The following is a 17,919-nucleotide window of genomic DNA, read 5'->3' as shown; positions in this document are numbered from 1 at the left end:
TTAGTGAGCCAAGGAGGCAGCTAAGAGGCTTAAGTATGGAGTAGGTAAAGAAAAAAAATTGACTTTTTTCATTGTCTGCTTCTTTTTCTTAGTTCAGAATACATGACTTTCCTTAAAATGGTTGAGTCATCATCCAGCCACCCATCAGCACCATGAGGCCTGGCCACACACTCCCAATCCCAGTGGTTCAGGAAGCATCTCCAAACACAACCTTACACCCCCATCACTCCCCTCCAAGGGCACTGAGGTAGGTACCTCCTACACTTTGCACAAAACCAGAGGTTTTTCCTCCTTGTCCTTGCCCAAAGGCACTTCTCCTGCAGGGCAGGATCTAGCCCAGCTGATGAGCTGTTGTAAAATGTTGAAAATGGAGAGGCAGGAATGGGATCATCAGCTTGATTTTGGAACCAGTCTTTTTCCTGGCTGGAGAAGCTGGTCTCTTTTTAAAACAGAAACCAAAGGGCAGATGCTTACTGGTGTGAGGTTCTGATTGTTAGATACCTCAGCAAGTGCCATCAAACCCTGCAGTGGATTTGTGACCTTGTCTGACCACCCCCAAATAGAGAGGGGCTGCTTGCAGGGTAGCCTATGATGTAGCTGACGGGATAGTAAATGGGATAATTAATGGGACAGCCTGTGAAATAGCTGGTGGGGTAGCCTGTGGGATAGCCGTACAGGACTCTCTTCTAAAAGGACTGCCACATGCTGTGGAGCCTGCAGAACCTCACTGGTCTCCCCCATGGGTCGGCTGGTGCCAGGCTTCAGTTTGGGCAGGGAAGGCAGCCCGAGCCCCCATTGAACCCTCTCCCACAAGCCGAGCTCTGCCAGGCTCCGGCACAAGGGACACCAGGACATCTTCCTGGAGCTCCTCCATCAGCAGCCTCAGAAAACACCACTAATGGTGCCAGAACGAGCTGGTCCTGGCCACTCTGTGTGCTCACAGCCAGACACACCGCCTGTGCCGTGCAAGGGCAGAGGAGCAGCTGTCCCCAAACCTGCTCCCCTCCGTGACCCAGCCTCACCCGACGCTGCTCCTTCAGCTCCCAGCAGGTGCGGGCACTGCAGAGCAGTGCAAACACGCAGCAGATGGCACCTGGCATCCGCTCAGAGAGTCAGCCATCGAGTGCTTTCCCCTCGTTTCCTCCTCGTTTTTTTAGCTACACCTTCAAACGAGGGCCACGCTTGCCAGGATGCTTCGCGTTCCCCTCAGCAGCACATGCCTTCGCCGCAGGGGTGGCACAGGGCGAGAGCGTGGGCTTTGCGTGTCCTTTGTGCTTCTGGTGCTGCTGCTTTTACAGCTCCTGCTTTTTCTTCCCAGCTAGGTAACAGGAGGGCTGTGGAAATCAAGCTGCCGGCTTTGTGCAGAGACAGCCCCAGCCCTGGCTGCAGTGGGGGTCTAAGGGCATCTCCAGCGCACGGCAGGGCTGGGAGCCCGCTGGCAGCCTGCGGGAAGCTCCCTGAAAAGGGTCCAAATTTAGCAACCCCGCTCCCGTTTCGGGGTAAAAACGATGGAGGAGGTTTCCCCCCATCAGTGAGTGCTGCTCGGCGCTGCCTGTGTGCCTGCGAGCCCGCAGCTCCCAGCCCGAGAGCAGAAGGGGGCTGTTGCCATGGGAATGGAGAGGGCACTTCGGGAGAGCATCTGGAGCCGCATCCCTGCCTGCCCAAGGCAGCTGGATGCGGAGGGGAGCACGACTAAAAGGAGGTGGCAGAGAGACGGAGACACAGCAAAATGCGTGCACGTTAGAGGAGGGACCTCCCCAGAATGAGAGTGCAGTGGGACACAGAGGAGCAGGGACACCAAACTGCCAGGCAGCGGTGGCTCGGCTTGGTGGGGCTGAGCCTTGTTTTCCGCTCTATTTGACGCTGGGAAAAGGCCCAGCCAAAGCCCGGCTGTAGCAAGATGGGATCTGCCTCCTCCACTTACCGGCCCAAGTGTATTTATTTGGATGTTGATGGAAGAATTCAAAAGGTACTCGTGCTGTTTTCTCGCAAAGTGGCGTCTCCGGCCGCAGCGGCGGCTGCAGGCTGTGCTTGCTGGGTGTCCTCTTTCTGCGAGGCGAGCGAGACGCGTGGCTCCAAGCCTCTTTTGAAAGGGAGGGGGGGTCTCCAGCAGCTTCTGCTTTTGGACACAGATTTTAATTTAAAGGGGAAGGGGCTGCTGGCAGCCTGCGAGCACCCGGTGCTGCCGGCGCTCGCTGCCTACGCAGGAGTTTCGCAGCGTTGCAGGACGCCTCTCCGAGAGCAGCCTCCTGACGTGTTTGCAAAGTTTTGCTGGCGGAGAGGTGTTCCCCGGGCTTTGAGCCCGGCCACCGCAGCTGGAGAGCACGGAGCTGTTTTGGGATTGCCCACCAGTGGGCTTGTAGGACGGGTGCTTTCCTAGTGGGAAGTTACAGGGCGGGCAGGTGCCGGGTGCTGCTGTGCGGCTGCGGTGCCGCGGGGCCCCAGCGCCCTTGTGAAGCCGGTTGTAAAATGTCGATGGATGTTAATCAAATCTTGGACTCCGGTTAGTCTGCCTTGTTTGCTTAGCCACGGTTCGCAGCACAGGGGAAACGGCAGGGGAAAATGTGTTCTGGCTGAAGGGGAGAGCTCACACCGTAGAGCAGAGAGCCCACCGCTTTTAAGCTGGGAAACGCCTCCGTGTTTTTGTAAGTCAGTCCTCTTTTTCTTCTTTCTGACGGCAGTTCCTTGGCCACGGACCGAGTGCCTTTTATAAAACAGAGCGAAAACCACTGAGAGGCTCACAAGTAAGCTCTGACTTGCAAAATTCGAATACCCATCCTTTGTGCTCCGGCTCCAAGTTGTCGTTTCATCCAGCCATGCCGTGCCTCTCTCTTTGAAAAAGAAACCAGCAGAGATGCCCTTCCCCTTCCCTCCTCTCCTGTGTAGGAATGACCACAGGAACAGGGCAGAGGCAGAGCTCAGCCGTGCCCTGCCCCGCGTGCCTCCACTGCCCACGGTCCCCTCTGTCACTGCCCGGGGGACACCCCGCCACCAGCAGCACCGCCGTGGAGCCGGCCGTCAGGAACGGGACCCTGGGGAGTTCTGCTCTTCTGAGAGCGTACGGAGCACTTTTGTAGGTGTTAGTAAATCACACCGTTTGCCATCACTACTGGGTTTGGCTGGTTTTATTTGGCTTGTCAGTTATTTTTGTGGGTTTTTTTTTGTTTTTAAAAGAGCATTTTCACAGAGCCAGTCTCTGGAGAGCACTTTTGTCACTGAAAGCGTAGAAGAGGCACAGCCGCATGAGCAAGCAAATGCAAACTCGGGCGGCATTAAGTATTTTTTTTGCTCGATAAATGTTATCTGTTTCTTTTGTCAGATGTGAAATTCCATCTGTGCAATGTTTGGAAGGAGTCCTGCTATAAAAATACCAAGTAAATGGGGTTCACCCAGGGGTAAGCAGGGCATTATCTCAGATCCTCATGCCTCCTCTGTAACAACATCTCTTGGAGAAAAAAAAAAAAAAAAAAAAGAAAAGAAAAAAAAAAAAGAAAAAAAAAGCAGCCCTTAATCTTCTGAGGAATGCAATATTTGAGGCTTCTAAAGGGAACTCATTAAATCAATGCTGAGCCGGTAATGAGGTATGAGCTTCGTTACAGCAGAGCTTGCTGAGTTTGAAAGGGCTCAGCTCCAACTTGCAAGCGGCTTGCTGGACATGGCAGAGCTGTGCTGTGGCCAGGACTGGCCAGGCTACAGGGACGATTAGTCATGGTGGCAATTACTAATAGTCAGTTTTGTGTTTCTACCGCACCTTAAACCAGTGTGACCTCGGGGTGTGCTGCTGATTTTGGAAGATGTGATTTCCCCTCTGTGCTGGAGCGAATGAAGGGACAACCCAGGCCCCGCGGGCTGCATGCCACCACTCCTGGGAGCCCGCACGTTGCAGATGAGCACCTGAAAATGCTCTGCAGCAAGAGCTGAACTAAGCTAAGTAGGTTTGTGTGTCATCGGGTCCAGAGAGGCACGAGTGGGGAAGGCAAAGGGACGTGGCTTGGTGGTTTGCAGCGATGGTTGGAGCTGGAGGAGGGTTTGCTGGGGTTGAATGGACACGTGGAAGGGAATGACTCCAGCAGGAATGTCGTTGTGGGTGCTCACAATCAAAAGTCTGGCTTCTGTGTCCACCAGGAGAAGGCTTTGGCCTGCTAATAGCATTGTGCTGGCCAAGGAACAGAGGACCAGAGCCCCTGTAGAGTGGCCACCTGCTGACCTGGTGGAGGCAGAACCACAATTGAAGCACGAGGTGGAGGGGACAGCCCTGCCGAGGCTGCTGGAGAAGGAAGATCAAAGGCTTAGCAGCACTACAGCTGTGTGCTGAACCGGTGCCCTGCACAGACCCGCTTCAAAGAGGCCATTTGTTCTTGGGGCTGATTGAAAAATGGGGTTTTGGCATGATGCCCCTCCTAATCAGTGCCTACACGATGTGGATGCACACCTGGGGAAATCAGCACTGCTGGATTTACCTATTTCTAAAGGATGTTCTTGCCCAGAGACGTTCAGAAGTTCATAAGCCACTTGCCTGGTCACCCACCCTCCTCTGTACTTTGCATGCATGTCCAGGGCTTCACACACCTGAGAAACACGTCCGTGTCCCACTTGTACACAGCCAGGATTGCTGCCAGCTGAAGGAGAAGACGGTGGATTGGGGAACGGTGCCCTCGTTTCACAGAAGATAAGGAGACCTCACAAGACCACGGTGGGCAGGGATTTCTCCTCAATCCTGGAGTGCCACTAGATGGGGTCAAGCACTCAAGCCCCCCGGTCTGCCAGTGGAGAAGTGAGGTTTGCCTTGAAAAACTTGAGCAAGCCACCAACAGCATCTCTGCGGCATTATTTGCCTTCATAATGTCATTAACCCTTTGGCTTCTTTTTTAAGAAAAAATCCTGTCGAGTCTGTTTTGAATTAAAAGTCCACCAGCACAGAGCTCATGCTCGTTTTTATTTTTATTTTTTCCACACAGAAACTACCGGGGATCATTTGGTTTTGACCTTTGAGATTAAAGTGGTGAGAAAGCAGAAGCAGCCAGTGGCCACATTCCCAGGTGGGTGGCTTCATGGCTCTTGTTTTCAAATGTCACAGGGTGGTGGCTTTGTTCACACAGTCGTAAGGCGTTCTTCTGAGAAAATGCTTGTCTTGAGAGGATTTCTGTTTCCAGTGTCTTAATCAACATCATATTTGTAACAAGGATGGAAAGTCAGAAGCCTACAGAGCCTGAATGAACTGGAAAAATGAGAAAGACTGCTGCTTTTGTCAGAGATTCAAGGAGATCACTCAGGGTGATATTTCTTCCCCGTCAGAAAGCAAATCAAGAATTTTGGAGTCATTTTGCTGGTTTACTGAGTCATTCTGGATGCTGAGCAGAGAAATTAGCTTTCTTTTCCTCTGGGAAATGTATTGACTCCAACCTTTCTCAGCGTCTACTGTGCTGGCCCGTCAAGCAGCACAACGAGATACCCACAGCTCTTGCTCCCCTTGGCCCGAGGTCCACGAAGAGCAGAACAAAGCGAAGATTGGGTTCTGGTGCTGCAGTTATTGCACTGAAATGTCAGGGCATAGGAATAATTTCTGTCATGTGAGCTTTTCTTTTTAATTAGAGCAACAGCCACTGTGGTATAAATGCCTAGACTCCAGCAAACCCAACAGATTTTTCCAAAGCTCGCCGTGCTATTTTTAACACGCCGAACTGGATTCAGATTAAAAACAAAACCCGGCAGAAAAATAGTGACATGATGATGAGTTTGAGGCCATTAAGAGTCTTCGCACCCCTAATTGCTGCAAGACATCCCCGTGACTTTCTTGGCACAGGGGACCAGCATGCTCTGTGCTGCCCACGTCTTTGTCCTGTGTCTGTTCAGATAAAGGATTTAGCACAATACACGTTGGTTTTTAGGGTGATACACCAGGGTGTGCAGAGGAGGAAGTCACGGGCAGTCGGGACGTGGACACCTCTTGGGGCTGCTCTGCCTGGCCACCTCATTGCAAAGCAGCAAAAAATAAACAGCAGGTTCCGTCTGACTCCATCACGTTACAGCACCTAAAGAGTATGTAAACATCTGAGAGAGTAATAATGGCCTCAAAACAGGCTTTTAAAAAACTGAGAGAAAATGTCATACTTGAGACCTCTGTCCCCTTTCCTCCCGTCTTTCCTCTCCAGTGTGCGTCCTCTGAGCACGTAGGAGGCCAAGCCACAATCCCAGCACAGCTCTGTAATTCCAGCACAGCTCCATCATCCTTCTGTGTCCATCCACCAGGAAGTCTTCTGTGGACAGATGTAGCCTATTGCAGTCCATGCTCACTTTAGCCAAGACAAAGCATAAATTTAACACCCTCCTGCTAGTGTTACTGAAGGATTTGGACAAGCAAACCATTGAAGCTTATGTTATTTATGTGAGCCTCTTTTGGTGTAGTACAAACAAGACAAAGCACCTTGTTTCTAGCACCTTTCTGACTAACTTCTACAGCTGCAGACTGGCCTTTCACCTCTCACTGCTTTTCCTGACTCTGTTGACTAATATCATACTTCTACCAGCCCAACATTATCAAGCATGTTGGAACATCAGGCAGCATTATTTTTGTTAGTATTTTTGAGACAAGCAGCCCAGCTTAGCTCACATTTAGTGAGGACATTTGGTCCTAAAGCATCTTTACCACCCAGTTTATGAAACATTTCAAGCCTAATGCATTAATGTGCTACAGGGTTAATTGCATTTAGTACTCCATTAGAAGCAATTCTGTGCCCTTTCTGTGTTAACAGAAGCTAAAATATAAACATTTTAGTTAATCGTCAAAGGTTGAAATGTTTCCATATCTGCTGTAGAAACTAAGAAACTTTCCGCTCAGCATCACCAAATCTGCCTTGCTGGTTCCTGGTTGTATTCTGCCACTAGTCATTATTGCTGAAAGACTGGATACTGTCAATATGTCCTTTGGTGGAGTCAGTAGGGTGCACAAGGTTCTCTTTAATGTAACCTCTTTCCTCTACAACCCCAACAACTCTATAAAGTGATGAGATCCTTACTTATAGTGTCAGAGACCACCTCTAGACCACCTCTGTCATACTGTCCTTCTCAATGGATGTTCAAGATTGCCCAAGGGGAATCACCACATATCGTTGTATTTTTTTCCTAAAAAGAGAAAAATCTCCTTTCTCGTAGCTTTCTGTTCAGGAATGTTATAAAGGATGGGAATTGCAGCTTGCCATACAACCACATGCCTCAGGATCCTGATGCATCAGCTCTGTCTGGCTCCTGTTTCTCTTTTTAGGGTAATGTATATAATTAGGGAACTAAGGGGATTCACTCCACTTAAACATAAACCACAGTCATCTAAAAGTCAGTGGTGACTGCTCCAAGCTAGTCATGTAGGTTCCCCCACAGGCACCAGGGAGGCAGGTGGTATCTCCAGAGGATGATTCATCCCATCCTAGACTGGATTTTGGAGACGCGTGGGCTGACTTTCCCTTTGGAAGTGGTCCTCTACCAGCAATAGCAGGTGCCTAGCTGAGCAGCATGGATGAGACATCCAGCACGTAGATGTTTTGAGCTACGTCAGACAAATCCCACTGGTACGTTTCATGTAGGTGCCGTGTTGAAATGAATGTTGCTCCACGGCTCAAAGGTAGGTGTGAACCAGCAGGGCTGCAGCACTCTGGCCATTGAAAATAAAAAATCTGCCCTGTTCCTCACTGCCTAACACAGGCAGGGTCTGGAGAGCTCGGGCAGTTTTAATTTCTGTTAGGATTCTACAGCAAGGGCACTCATTTTTTCTTTCCCACACAAGCCTGTGCACACACACACATTTATTTTCTTTTCTCCTCTTAGCAAAGCTCCTACTGCATCAGACAGATGGCAAAGCTGGCAAACTATTTTTAATACTGTTTAACACTTGAGCTCAGAAAAATTGAGTGGTTTTCCAAATATCTACTGTTAATTAGTGCGAGAAATAAAGAATGGACAGTTTGGAGATAGCTGGGCTCATGCTATAATACTTGCATCTGAATTCCATGAATGAGAAGCCTGGGAGATGTTTAGATGTGGGGTGTTAGGTAAGGCTTCTGTTGAATGTCAAGAGCCATGCCTGATAAGGTAGGTACTCGGGACTATTTTTTGAGGAAGATCTATTTGCTTACTTGCCTAGAAAAATTAGTTCCTTCCAGTGATTTCTACAGGGAGTTATCTAAGAGCTCTGGATCCTACTTCATTTTGACATGGACAACAAAAACTGCTGAAGAGAAAGGGAAAATCACAATGAAAATTTCACATCAGCCGCCTGCCTCATTCAGAAATCCTCCATGTGAAAACTACTATTACAGAAGCAGTAACAGCTTCCCTGGTCCACAAGAGATAGATACATAACTGAATTTTACCAAATGCTTCTCTGACGCACTATCCTTCAGTCTCATTAGTCAAAGATTATCATTTTAGATTGCTTTACCTCCACATTTTAAGTGTGTCACATTTGTGATTCCAAACATTGCTTGCTCACTGAGCTGAATGAAAAGCACCAGCAAGTGCAAAAAGTCTTGAATACAGCAGGCAAAAGGAAGTCGGACTGCAAACTGAGCATAGGCTGGCTTTGAAAATATTTCTGCATTATTCATCTATGAGTTTCACTAGGGTAAAAAAAAAAAAAAAAAAAAGCTGGTTAAATACTTGGAAGGAAACCCAATAACCCAATTACCAACAACAGATCAGGAGAGGATAACGTTATGGACGGGGTTTGCAGTGTACAAAGAAGATCGGTTGTTCTGAGGATCAAATATAGAACAGAAATTGGATTTGTAGGCTGTGTTTTTACCCATCCTATCTTAAAGCAAAATATAATGCAATTAGTTGTAAACTGGTAGGTCACAGAGCATGCGCACTGTGGTCCCTTAGTAACATCTCCATCATGGTCCTTAATGCTAAACTGCTCCTCTAAGTTAGGACGCCAGAAAGACGGCAGGACTCTCAATCCCTGCTCTGTCTGAGAGGAGCTTTATAATCCTCCACCAGAGGTGGATACTGTGGATTAAGACAGAATGACCTCTTATTTCAGAGGAAGACCAAAAAAAAAATATATATATATATATATATATATATATATATACAAGTATATTCCAAAAAATGCAGAAAGGACTGCAGGAGAGAAAGCACCCCACAGTTTCAGCCCCACAGAAGTGAGCTCTGGGCCAGGAACCAGGCATCCGACTTGAGTCACGCTGTCCTACTTCACAGTCACTGCATGCTTCATCAACATCTTATTTCCACTCCAAAAAGCCTCAGTTATTATTCATTCTGCTTTCCCCCCCTTTGCTTTGCATTACTCTCCAAGGCAGGAAGACAGAGTTCCCTGCTTAAATCAAATGACTACTTCTTGGTCTTGATGGAGTGTTATTAAAATGACCCAACTAAGCACTCAGGGAAGACTAGTTTTCCAGTAATTTTTCTGCACATGGTAGAAGTTATTCTAACAGGAAAAAAAAAAAAAAAGGCAGAAATATGAAATAATGTTAACTCTCTAACAGGAGAAACTAATTGTTTGCAGATGTTGCATCATTTTGGAGGAACACATTCCTTCCCTCCTGGCACAAATCCAAGGGAGATGCGATTAACGGGGTTTACACGGGGCTGATTTTCTTAGTGGCATTTAAGCCATCAATCTGCAAGCTGAAGCAGAAGCCTCATTTCTCCTTCCCCATGCAGTTTATCACTTCTGTGAGACTGCTTGCATGATTTTGGCTCTGCCTTTTCTTCAGAGGGGACTCTGACAGCTGAGTGTCTTGTGCTGTGCGTGCAAGATCTTAGCCACAGCTCAAGAAACTGCTGCAGTCTCCTGCCTTTGACTTATGTTTGCTCCATAGCAAGGTCTCACTCCTGTCCAAAGCAGTGCTACCTTCCAGCACCAGGTGTTTGTGCATGGAGTGAGGTGCTGGGACACATTGTGGCAGTGCCTGGCTTGCCACCCAGGATAGGAACAGGGATCTAAGCAAGATGATGACTGGGTCAGAGACCGCTGAGACATTTGAGGTTTGAAGAGCAATGAAATCCCTCAGTGCTGATGTGGGTCTGGATCAGACCTACAAGTGGTGCCAGAAAAGTGTCATCATGGAGACCTGGGCCAAACACCGATGGGTTCAGGACATCTGCCCAGCCAATGGCATCTTCATGGCAGTGTGGAAAGTGCTCATTTCTCCACTCAGTGGCAATAGGACTTGCTATCCTCAAAGCTGCAGGTCAGCCACCTTCCCTGGTCATGGGAGAAGCCATGCGTGCCAGCTGGCTGAAGCATGGCTACAAGCCAAATGTCACCGTATCAGCTTGATGGTGCTAATGTCCCTGCAACAAACATGGACTTGAGGCAAATAGGATTCCTTTACTGGGCTGCAGCCATCGATAGTACACAGCACTGTCCTCCTGTCTCTCCAAAATGCATTCCAGTTGTATTCCATCAGCACAACTGACATTGGCTTTATTGGGAACATAAACCTGCAGGCAATAACAGGAACAATTACATAGTCCTGGGAAACGTTGGAGGCTGTCTGCTTTGCTTTAGAAGAGAAGGAAGTTGGTTAGAAAAGCTCAGCAGGTTGCAAAAGCAGAGAACTTTAGTAGCATATGCTCTTTGATTAGGAAAAAAGAGAAAAGAAAAAAAAAAAAAAAAAGGAAAAAAAAAAAAAAAGGAAAAAAAAAAGAAACACAAGAGCTGGGAAGCTGGGAACAACCATTAACATCCTGAGACGAGTATCAAAGTACAGTGGGTGATTCACAAATCCACTTTTAGTTATCCTAAATAAAAATGCCAAGTATGGAAAGATAAATAGCATGTATGGAGATAGCTCATAAGCTAGAAAATAATATCTACAGTCTTTGTTTCTCTTCCCACTCTTTCACTATTGCGTGGAGTAATGGAATTATTAATGTTCATCCTCAATGAACTGAAAGCTCCTGCTGCTTTCCATGAGTCAGGCAGCTTTCTTACCTTTAATGTTTTTTAAATATATATCTTTTTAGTCTTTTCCTCTCTTATCTGTCCCAGTCAATAGTAATTGATTTCCAGAAAAAGAAGCCTCAATACCTGAAATAGCACTCCCAGAACAACACAAGCCTTTACCCTGTGCTCAGCTGCAATTACCATCATCTGCTCAGCTGCAGCATATACGAGTTGTTGGTACAGGAGCAGCTTCCCAGTAGTCTGTCAGCCAATTTTAGCAGCTATCACTCCAACAGGATGCTGCGTTCTGCTCAGAGCAGGGTTTCCATGCTATCTGAACCTGATTAGCTATGTTTTATTGCTTTGGTTGCCACTGTATTTTAATAAACAAGGGTCAATCACCGAGGAAGTTAGCAAAACAGCCTTTTAGAACACACCCGGGCATTAGTCCCACCCATTTCCTCAGTAATGCTTATTAACTACCCCAGCAATTAATTGCCTTGAGTTTTGGTAACGTAAATATATTACCTACTGTAAGTCCATCTGGGTTGGAAAACAGGGAAGGTGAGTGTATGCTTCTGTATTAGTCACAGGCGTCTCTTGAGGACACTGATGTCATTCAGCTAATGATGCTTAGCTGAAAAATAAGGGTGCTTTTAACCACCCATGCAAAGTGAGACCTGAAGCATTGCTCCAGCATCAGGTTTTGGTGCATAGTATTGCATGCACAACAGCACTGAGCCAGGGTGGCCAGACCTTGTGTTTTTGTCCTGATTCCTCCAATATTTCAGGAGAAAGGACAGCGAGATAGGTTTACTTAAATCGCCATCTCCAAAAATCATGTTTATAACAATCTCAGCCTAGACCCCAGCAGGGCTAGGTGGATGCATCTCCTAGCAGGGCTAGGAGATGGAGCTTGAGGGCAGGCTGGCCATGCCAGCACAAGAGAGTAAGGAGAATTGGGGGATGGATGAGAAAAGAAGCCAGAAAAGCCCACACTGTGACTGCAGCGTTGGGTTGGACATGGGCAGGGGGAAGTGTCAGAGGCAGTGTTCACTGTAGCACAGCCTCTCCAGGGCTTGGCACTGCCTGCAGAACTCCCAGGGCTTGCATTGTACCAAGGCATTGGCAGATGCCTGCCCTCCTTGCTGGCAGAACATCCCACAGCTTTGCCAGTGTGGGCAGCAGAGGTCTGGGTTGGGCATCACGCAACATCCCCATGCTACCAGGGATATGGGATTGTGTTACTGAGAGCTACATGGCAATGGGGTCAAACAAATGCTGCATTCCCAGCCCTGCTGCTGCCCCTTCAAGGTCCAAGCCCTGACCTAGCAGCAGGAACAACCGGAGCCTGGTAGGCTGCAGGGACTTGGACACAACTGGAGGAGAAAAATGCTCTCTTCTGCTTACAGCGAGCTTAAGTTGGAGTAATCCAAATAGCAGTGCATTTTTATACTATCCAGGGAATCCCTAAATCTGGGTTGTTTTCCTCCTAAATCCAGGCTGTTGCTTCATTATATTTGCGGTTGTTGCCATCCTGCAACTCTACTGCATTATGCGATACCTTCCGCTGTCAGTCCTCATACATTACTGCTCTACTTCTGAATAGTGCAATTAGGTCTCTGGAGCTTTCTTTTTTTATTGAAAAATAGCAAAGGTATTAAAGTGGGAGCATATAATATCCCAGCTCACGAGTCAAATCAGATAATTGGAAAGGTAGGCTGAGCCTTAAAATTGGCCCAGTTCAAGCCTGAATAGAGTTCATCTCCCACTGGGAGCTAACTGTCCTTTCTCTCCTCTGTCTTCATTTTCTCCCTGCTGCTGTTTGGTTTGGAAGGTGATCTTCAGTAAATACTGCAACTCCAGAGATATTATGGACCTCTTCTGCATCGCAACGGGGTTGCCAAGGTAGGCCTCTCATTTATGAGATTCGTTTCACTTTTGCTCCATTAGTTCTAGGGACATTTTAAAGCCAGGCCCCAAATGATCTGGTGACCTGCTCTCCAGGCTTCTCTCTTGTTCCAGCCTTCTGGAAGAAGAAGCTGGGGCAACACAGACAGCCCCAGCTGGAAAAGTGCATGAAGCCCTGGCAGGTTTTTAGCCGCCTTGAACAGAACAGAGCTACTCTACAAAAATAATGCCAAGTGCAGAATCCCTGCCCAGAGTACATATGGGCTCTGCGTGCCTCACAATTACACCGGTTTATTCCCCATATTGAGTGAAAAGCAACAGCATTTTTAAAACCTGCATTTTAATGGAAAAACTTGGGGCCAATGAGAAGCATTGCCGTCAGGTGCTAAACTTTATATTTAGGTACACTACAGGCTAATCCCAGGCATGGGACAGTCAAACTGAGTAACCCAGGAGAACCAATTTATAGAATAAAGGGAGGGCAGCCCCTCAGCCGTGCCCCAAACCCACCCCTACCAGAGGGCATCTGCTGTCTGCAGGTGGGCCTCAAGAAGCACCAGGGAAATGCCCAGCAGCATGCAATAAGCCGTGGTGTTTACTTCTGTACGTACATGTTTATGACACACACACACCAAAAACAAAACAAAAAAAAAAGCACAGGAAAAATAAGTCAGTCCTTTAATCACAATTTTATTGTATGACTTCAGATCTAGGGACTGAATGATAAAATAGTCCATATTGACTCAGAATTTGCATAGGTTACTAAAGAGAATTAACAGCCTTTGCTGTTTATCCTTGCTGTTTCCTTCCATTTGACATTAAAGACATTAATAACTCTTATTTGCCTGTGATGTCAAATACTTCCACCCCATCAAGCAGGAAACTTGGTTCAGCAGAGTCATTCATGAGTAGGGCGTTCACGGCATATTTGTCCTTTTATTTTCAGCAAAGGACTTCTGCAGTTCTATTCATTCTAATTAGGCTCCTGGAGCCAGCGCAGACCTTCACATTTGAGCCTATGATATCACACCTAGCACAGGATGCAAATGAAGGCTCCGTATTTAGCAAGAATATTTGTTTTGTTTGTTTTGGTAAGGGAGTTAGTAGATGATTTAAAGACTGGTAGTGATTTGTATATTGTGAGTCAATATATAGCCACCTAGTCAATGTATCACAAAACACAGCTTTTCAACAGAAATTATTAGTTGATGAGTCAATAGTACGCAGGAGTTACCAAGGAGCAAAGTTCACTCTGAGATCAAAGATGATCACGTTTCACGTTTTGCCAGTAACATCTCTGGTAACTGAAATGGGCAAAACACCAAGCCTACCTGGCCCTGTGCTTTGACCCTTTCTGCACCACGTAAAAGTGGGTCTGGAGTAGCATCAGCCATGCCAGGAGTACTGCACAAGGGAAAATGGCTGTGTGCCGTGCACGGCAGCATAGGATCTCAGCCAGCATTTCTCGCTCAAATAAACCTCTCTGGAACATACTTTTCAGAAACACAACCATCTCCCTCTTGACAGCAGACAATTGTATGGTATCCATTGACCCGACGATGCCAGCAAACTCGGAGAGGTAAGCTGTGCTGCAACGTGCTCCTCAAAAAGGGGGTCATGCCCAAGGGAGAGCGGGTGTTGGGCTGCGATGCCTCTTGTAGGCAACATGAGGTGAGCAGCTTGCCAGGGGCAGGGAGGTGACACCACGAACAGCCTGCTGGCTTATAACTCTGATGCCGGCTGGTTTTGAAGATTTTTTGCTTGTTATTAAAGTAGGAGTGATTGTCTGAGGAAAAAATACTGCTTTTAAGTATTTAATGCAGAACAGATGTTCCCATCCCACTCTGTTTGCTGTCAAGGCTCCCAGCTCCTTTGTTCCCTGGCTCCTTTACTGCTCTGTTAGGACCAAACCGTGACATCAGCCGCAAGCGAAGTCAAAGTCTTTGATGAGGTTAAGCCTCTTCCACGCTGGCGTTGGCCCTTCCTGTCTCCACATCCCTTTCTCTTTTTCTCCTTGGCTCCCCGTTGCTTGTTCAGCCTTGCACTTTTATTTTTACTGTGACTGCTCACAGTTACTACTTCTGCTGTTACTTATTCCATTGCAAATTTCATCATGACTTGTCTCTGGTGTTACCTACACTGGTGCCACGTGTCAGAGCCCCAGCAGCCATGATGCTACAATGCTACAACCCCTTGCTCTGGGTGCCATGAGCATGGTCCCCACCACAGGAGCTTCCTTCCAGCCTAGCAGAGCTCCTCACCATCTCAGTCTGCAAACTCTTGAGACTTGCCAAAGAAGAGGCATTTTTACCACATTTGTTTCACAAGAAAGATCTCCTTGTGTCTAGGTCAGCAGTAAACTGAGGGTTAATTGTACATAAAAAGTGCCCCCTCCATATTTAAAATGACAGAGTTTGAACAGGCTTAGAATATGTTCAGATATTCTGTGATTGTCACAAGTGATTGTCCTGCTCTGCTCTGCACTGGTGCAGCCTCACCTTGAGTAATGTGTGCAGTTTTGGGCACCACACTAAAAGGACACAAAACTATTACAGTCCAAAGCAGGGCTACAAAGACTGCAAAGGGTCTGGAGGGCACGATGTGTGAGGATCGGCTGAGGTCCCTTGGTTTGTTCAGCCCAGAGCAGAGCAGGCTGAGGGGAGGCCTCATGGCAGCCTGCAGCTCCCTCACGAGGGGAGTGGAGGGGCAGGCGCTGAGCTCTGCTCTCTGGGGACAGCGACAGGACCCGAGGGGACATCATGGAGCTGGGACAGGGGAGGGTCAGGCTGGGGGTTAGGGGAAGGGTCTGCACCCAGAGGGGGGTCAGGCACTGGGACAGGCTCCCTGGGGCAGTGGTCATAGCCCCAAGCCTACTCCAAATGGTCTTGGCTCCAAGCCTGGAGTTCAAGAAGTGTTTGGACAATGCTCTCGGCCATAGGGCCTGATTTTTGGGTGGTCCCATGTGGACCCAGTAGTTGGACCTGTTGATCCTTGTGGGTCCCTTCCAACTTGGGATATGCTGTGATTCTGTGATACTTTTCCTCCTCAGGGAATGCAGATGTGAAATACAAGCTGCTTTCTCAGCACTGCTAACATCAACCCTCTCCGACTCTTCCAGGTCTCCCTACAAAGTGATACCTGTTGCCACTGGGCAGCTCTCAGGTAAAATAACCCTTTTGAACTGTATTTGCTAAAACTGAGGTTGCAATCATTTCCATTCAGAAATTATGTGGCTGTGATGCATTCTGTTGTGGCTGAAGCTATGGCAGAATTAAAAGTATTCTGGAGGAAAATATAAAAAAAAAAAAAAAAAAGAAAGAAAAAAAAAAAAAAGAAAAAAGAAAAAAGTTGTCCCCAAATTTCAAAGTCTTTGAAGATGAGGTGGAATGGCTGGAGGCCAGGGGACTTCCAAAGTGCTCAGCCTGGGCCTGACTCAGCACAGAGCAGTGGTGCTGCGAAGGCATTGCCGACCGCGCTTGAAAGCCCATCCCACAGTGCTTTGTTCACCCCTCAGCAAACCTCTGCTGAAAGCCGAGCACTGCGTTTGAACCCTGTGTTATTTCCAAATGGCTGAGGAGGGAGCATAATTTCTGTTGTGGGCATAGTAGCTCGGAGTGTCATAAATATTTAAATACACCTGACAAGATTAAAGGAGGCCTGGATGAAAGATGACATCTGGAATACGTTCCCCAGTGCACAGTGGTGTTGTCCTCCTCAGGCAGGACTGAAGTGGCATTTTCACTGTTTTTCTTTGCATGCCGGTGTTGGGCTCAGGCCAGCAGCTCTTGGCCACTGGAGCAGAGCATTTGCTTGGGGCAATTCCTGTAGATTGTCTGACTCAAAGCAGCCCTCATCCTCATCAATTGCAGTATCTCCTGCCACTCAGTATCTCCCAGGCAGCCTGAGCAGGACCCTGGGTTGTACCTGGTGGAGCTGCCCTGGGGAGGGAAGGGAACATCACCTGGGGGAGTAAAATGTCTGGAGGAGTAAAATGGGAAGATAGGAGAGACAGAGGCAAGAGGTTAAGATCATTTTGGGAATGGAGAGCACATGGGAAGAACAGGAGGAAGCCAGGAAGTCTGTGTCTGAACAAAAAATGGTTTACAGAAATGGGTGAGGCTCCTGGGACAGGGGCAAGGCAGTTTGGCTGTTTTCCTGCTAGTTGCTTTTTCTTGCTTAGGCTCCTGTGTTATGCGAGAAAACAGTGTCTCACAGCGCTGTGTTTTATAGATGGGGAGGTGCAGGGAGCTGAAGCCTCTCTTTGAAGTGCCCATATTCCCCACAGCAGAGGTGCTTACAGGAAAGGGCACAGCTAGGCAATGAAGGAGGATGCCTGGGTTGACACGGAGAGGCAACAGCTGGGCCCTTGTGCAGGCTGAGAGCAAATGAAAGCAGAGAGCAGACAGAAAACAGGGAAGAACTTTATCACAGAGAAGTTTGTTGCAAGCCATAAACTGGTCCTGTGTCACCAGCCAAAGCCAAAGGACACACGTGACCGCTAAGAGGAAGGAAGCTGTTTGTTAAACTATTTCCTTATTGTAACAAACTCAGCAGGGGCAGCATCACGCTGCTAGTCCAGGAGCACATGCATGCATTATCAGGTCAGACAAGGTGGGGTCTCGGCTGGAGCACCTTTATCTACATATACCACCCTGTATATGTAACCAATATCCACATACCCTGAGATAGAGAAAGGTGAATGCTGATGGGGCTGTTCCTGGGAATGCCACCATGGTATACCAGCAGAGAAGCTGGTTGAAGGGCTTTTTTTTTTTTTTTTTTTCTCCACACGAAGCTAGCCGTATATTTTTATAAGACCATACATGACTTCTCACACTTTCCCAGGGCCCTCATTTTTCAGCCTGGCTGACAGCACATGGCTCTGCTTTGTGCTGAATGAAGCTCACTGTGTCAGCAAGGTCTCTGCTCCCTCCCTGCGTTTTATAGAACAAAGATTTCCAAAGATCTGAGCTGAGAAGGGCAAGAAAAATTCTGGTGGTAGGTTGCCAAAGCATAAGACAGAATCTGCTGGGGAAAGAGGCAGAAAGTTGAACTGTGTGTGATGGAATGAGTGTTCCTTGGTGTCTGTTTCTCTTTCA

At 47.7% G+C, this 17,919-nt stretch overlaps 1 protein-coding gene across 3 annotated transcripts in view; it reads left to right on the top strand.

Annotated features, from left to right (window-relative positions):
- Window positions 1–1,849: 1,849 nt before the first annotated feature.
- Window positions 1,850–17,919, top strand: part of PDE9A (phosphodiesterase 9A) — a 41,554-nt gene continuing 25,484 nt past the window's right edge. The window contains exons 1-5 of one of the 3 annotated variants that reach the window (XM_082769935.1): window positions 1,851–1,969; window positions 4,959–5,039; window positions 12,747–12,817; window positions 14,322–14,399; window positions 15,870–15,982. In XM_082769935.1, coding sequence (XP_082626061.1) covers window positions 12,783–12,817; window positions 14,322–14,399; window positions 15,870–15,982 — 226 coding nt within the window. In that variant the 5' untranslated portion in view covers window positions 1,851–1,969; window positions 4,959–5,039; window positions 12,747–12,782. Of the gene's footprint in view, window positions 1,970–4,958; window positions 5,040–12,746; window positions 12,818–14,321; window positions 14,400–15,869; window positions 15,983–17,919 lie in introns of all 3 variants that reach the window. The other 2 variants (XM_082769933.1, XM_082769934.1) reach the window with 2 other exon arrangements.

The sequence above is a fragment of the Aythya marila genome, assembly GCF_965140915.1.
Source record: "Aythya marila genome assembly, chromosome: 1".
Lineage (NCBI taxonomy): Eukaryota > Metazoa > Chordata > Aves > Anseriformes > Anatidae > Aythya > Aythya marila.
The sequence above is the reverse complement of the archived record's forward strand: the minus strand, read 5'-3'. Positions and strand labels throughout refer to the sequence as shown.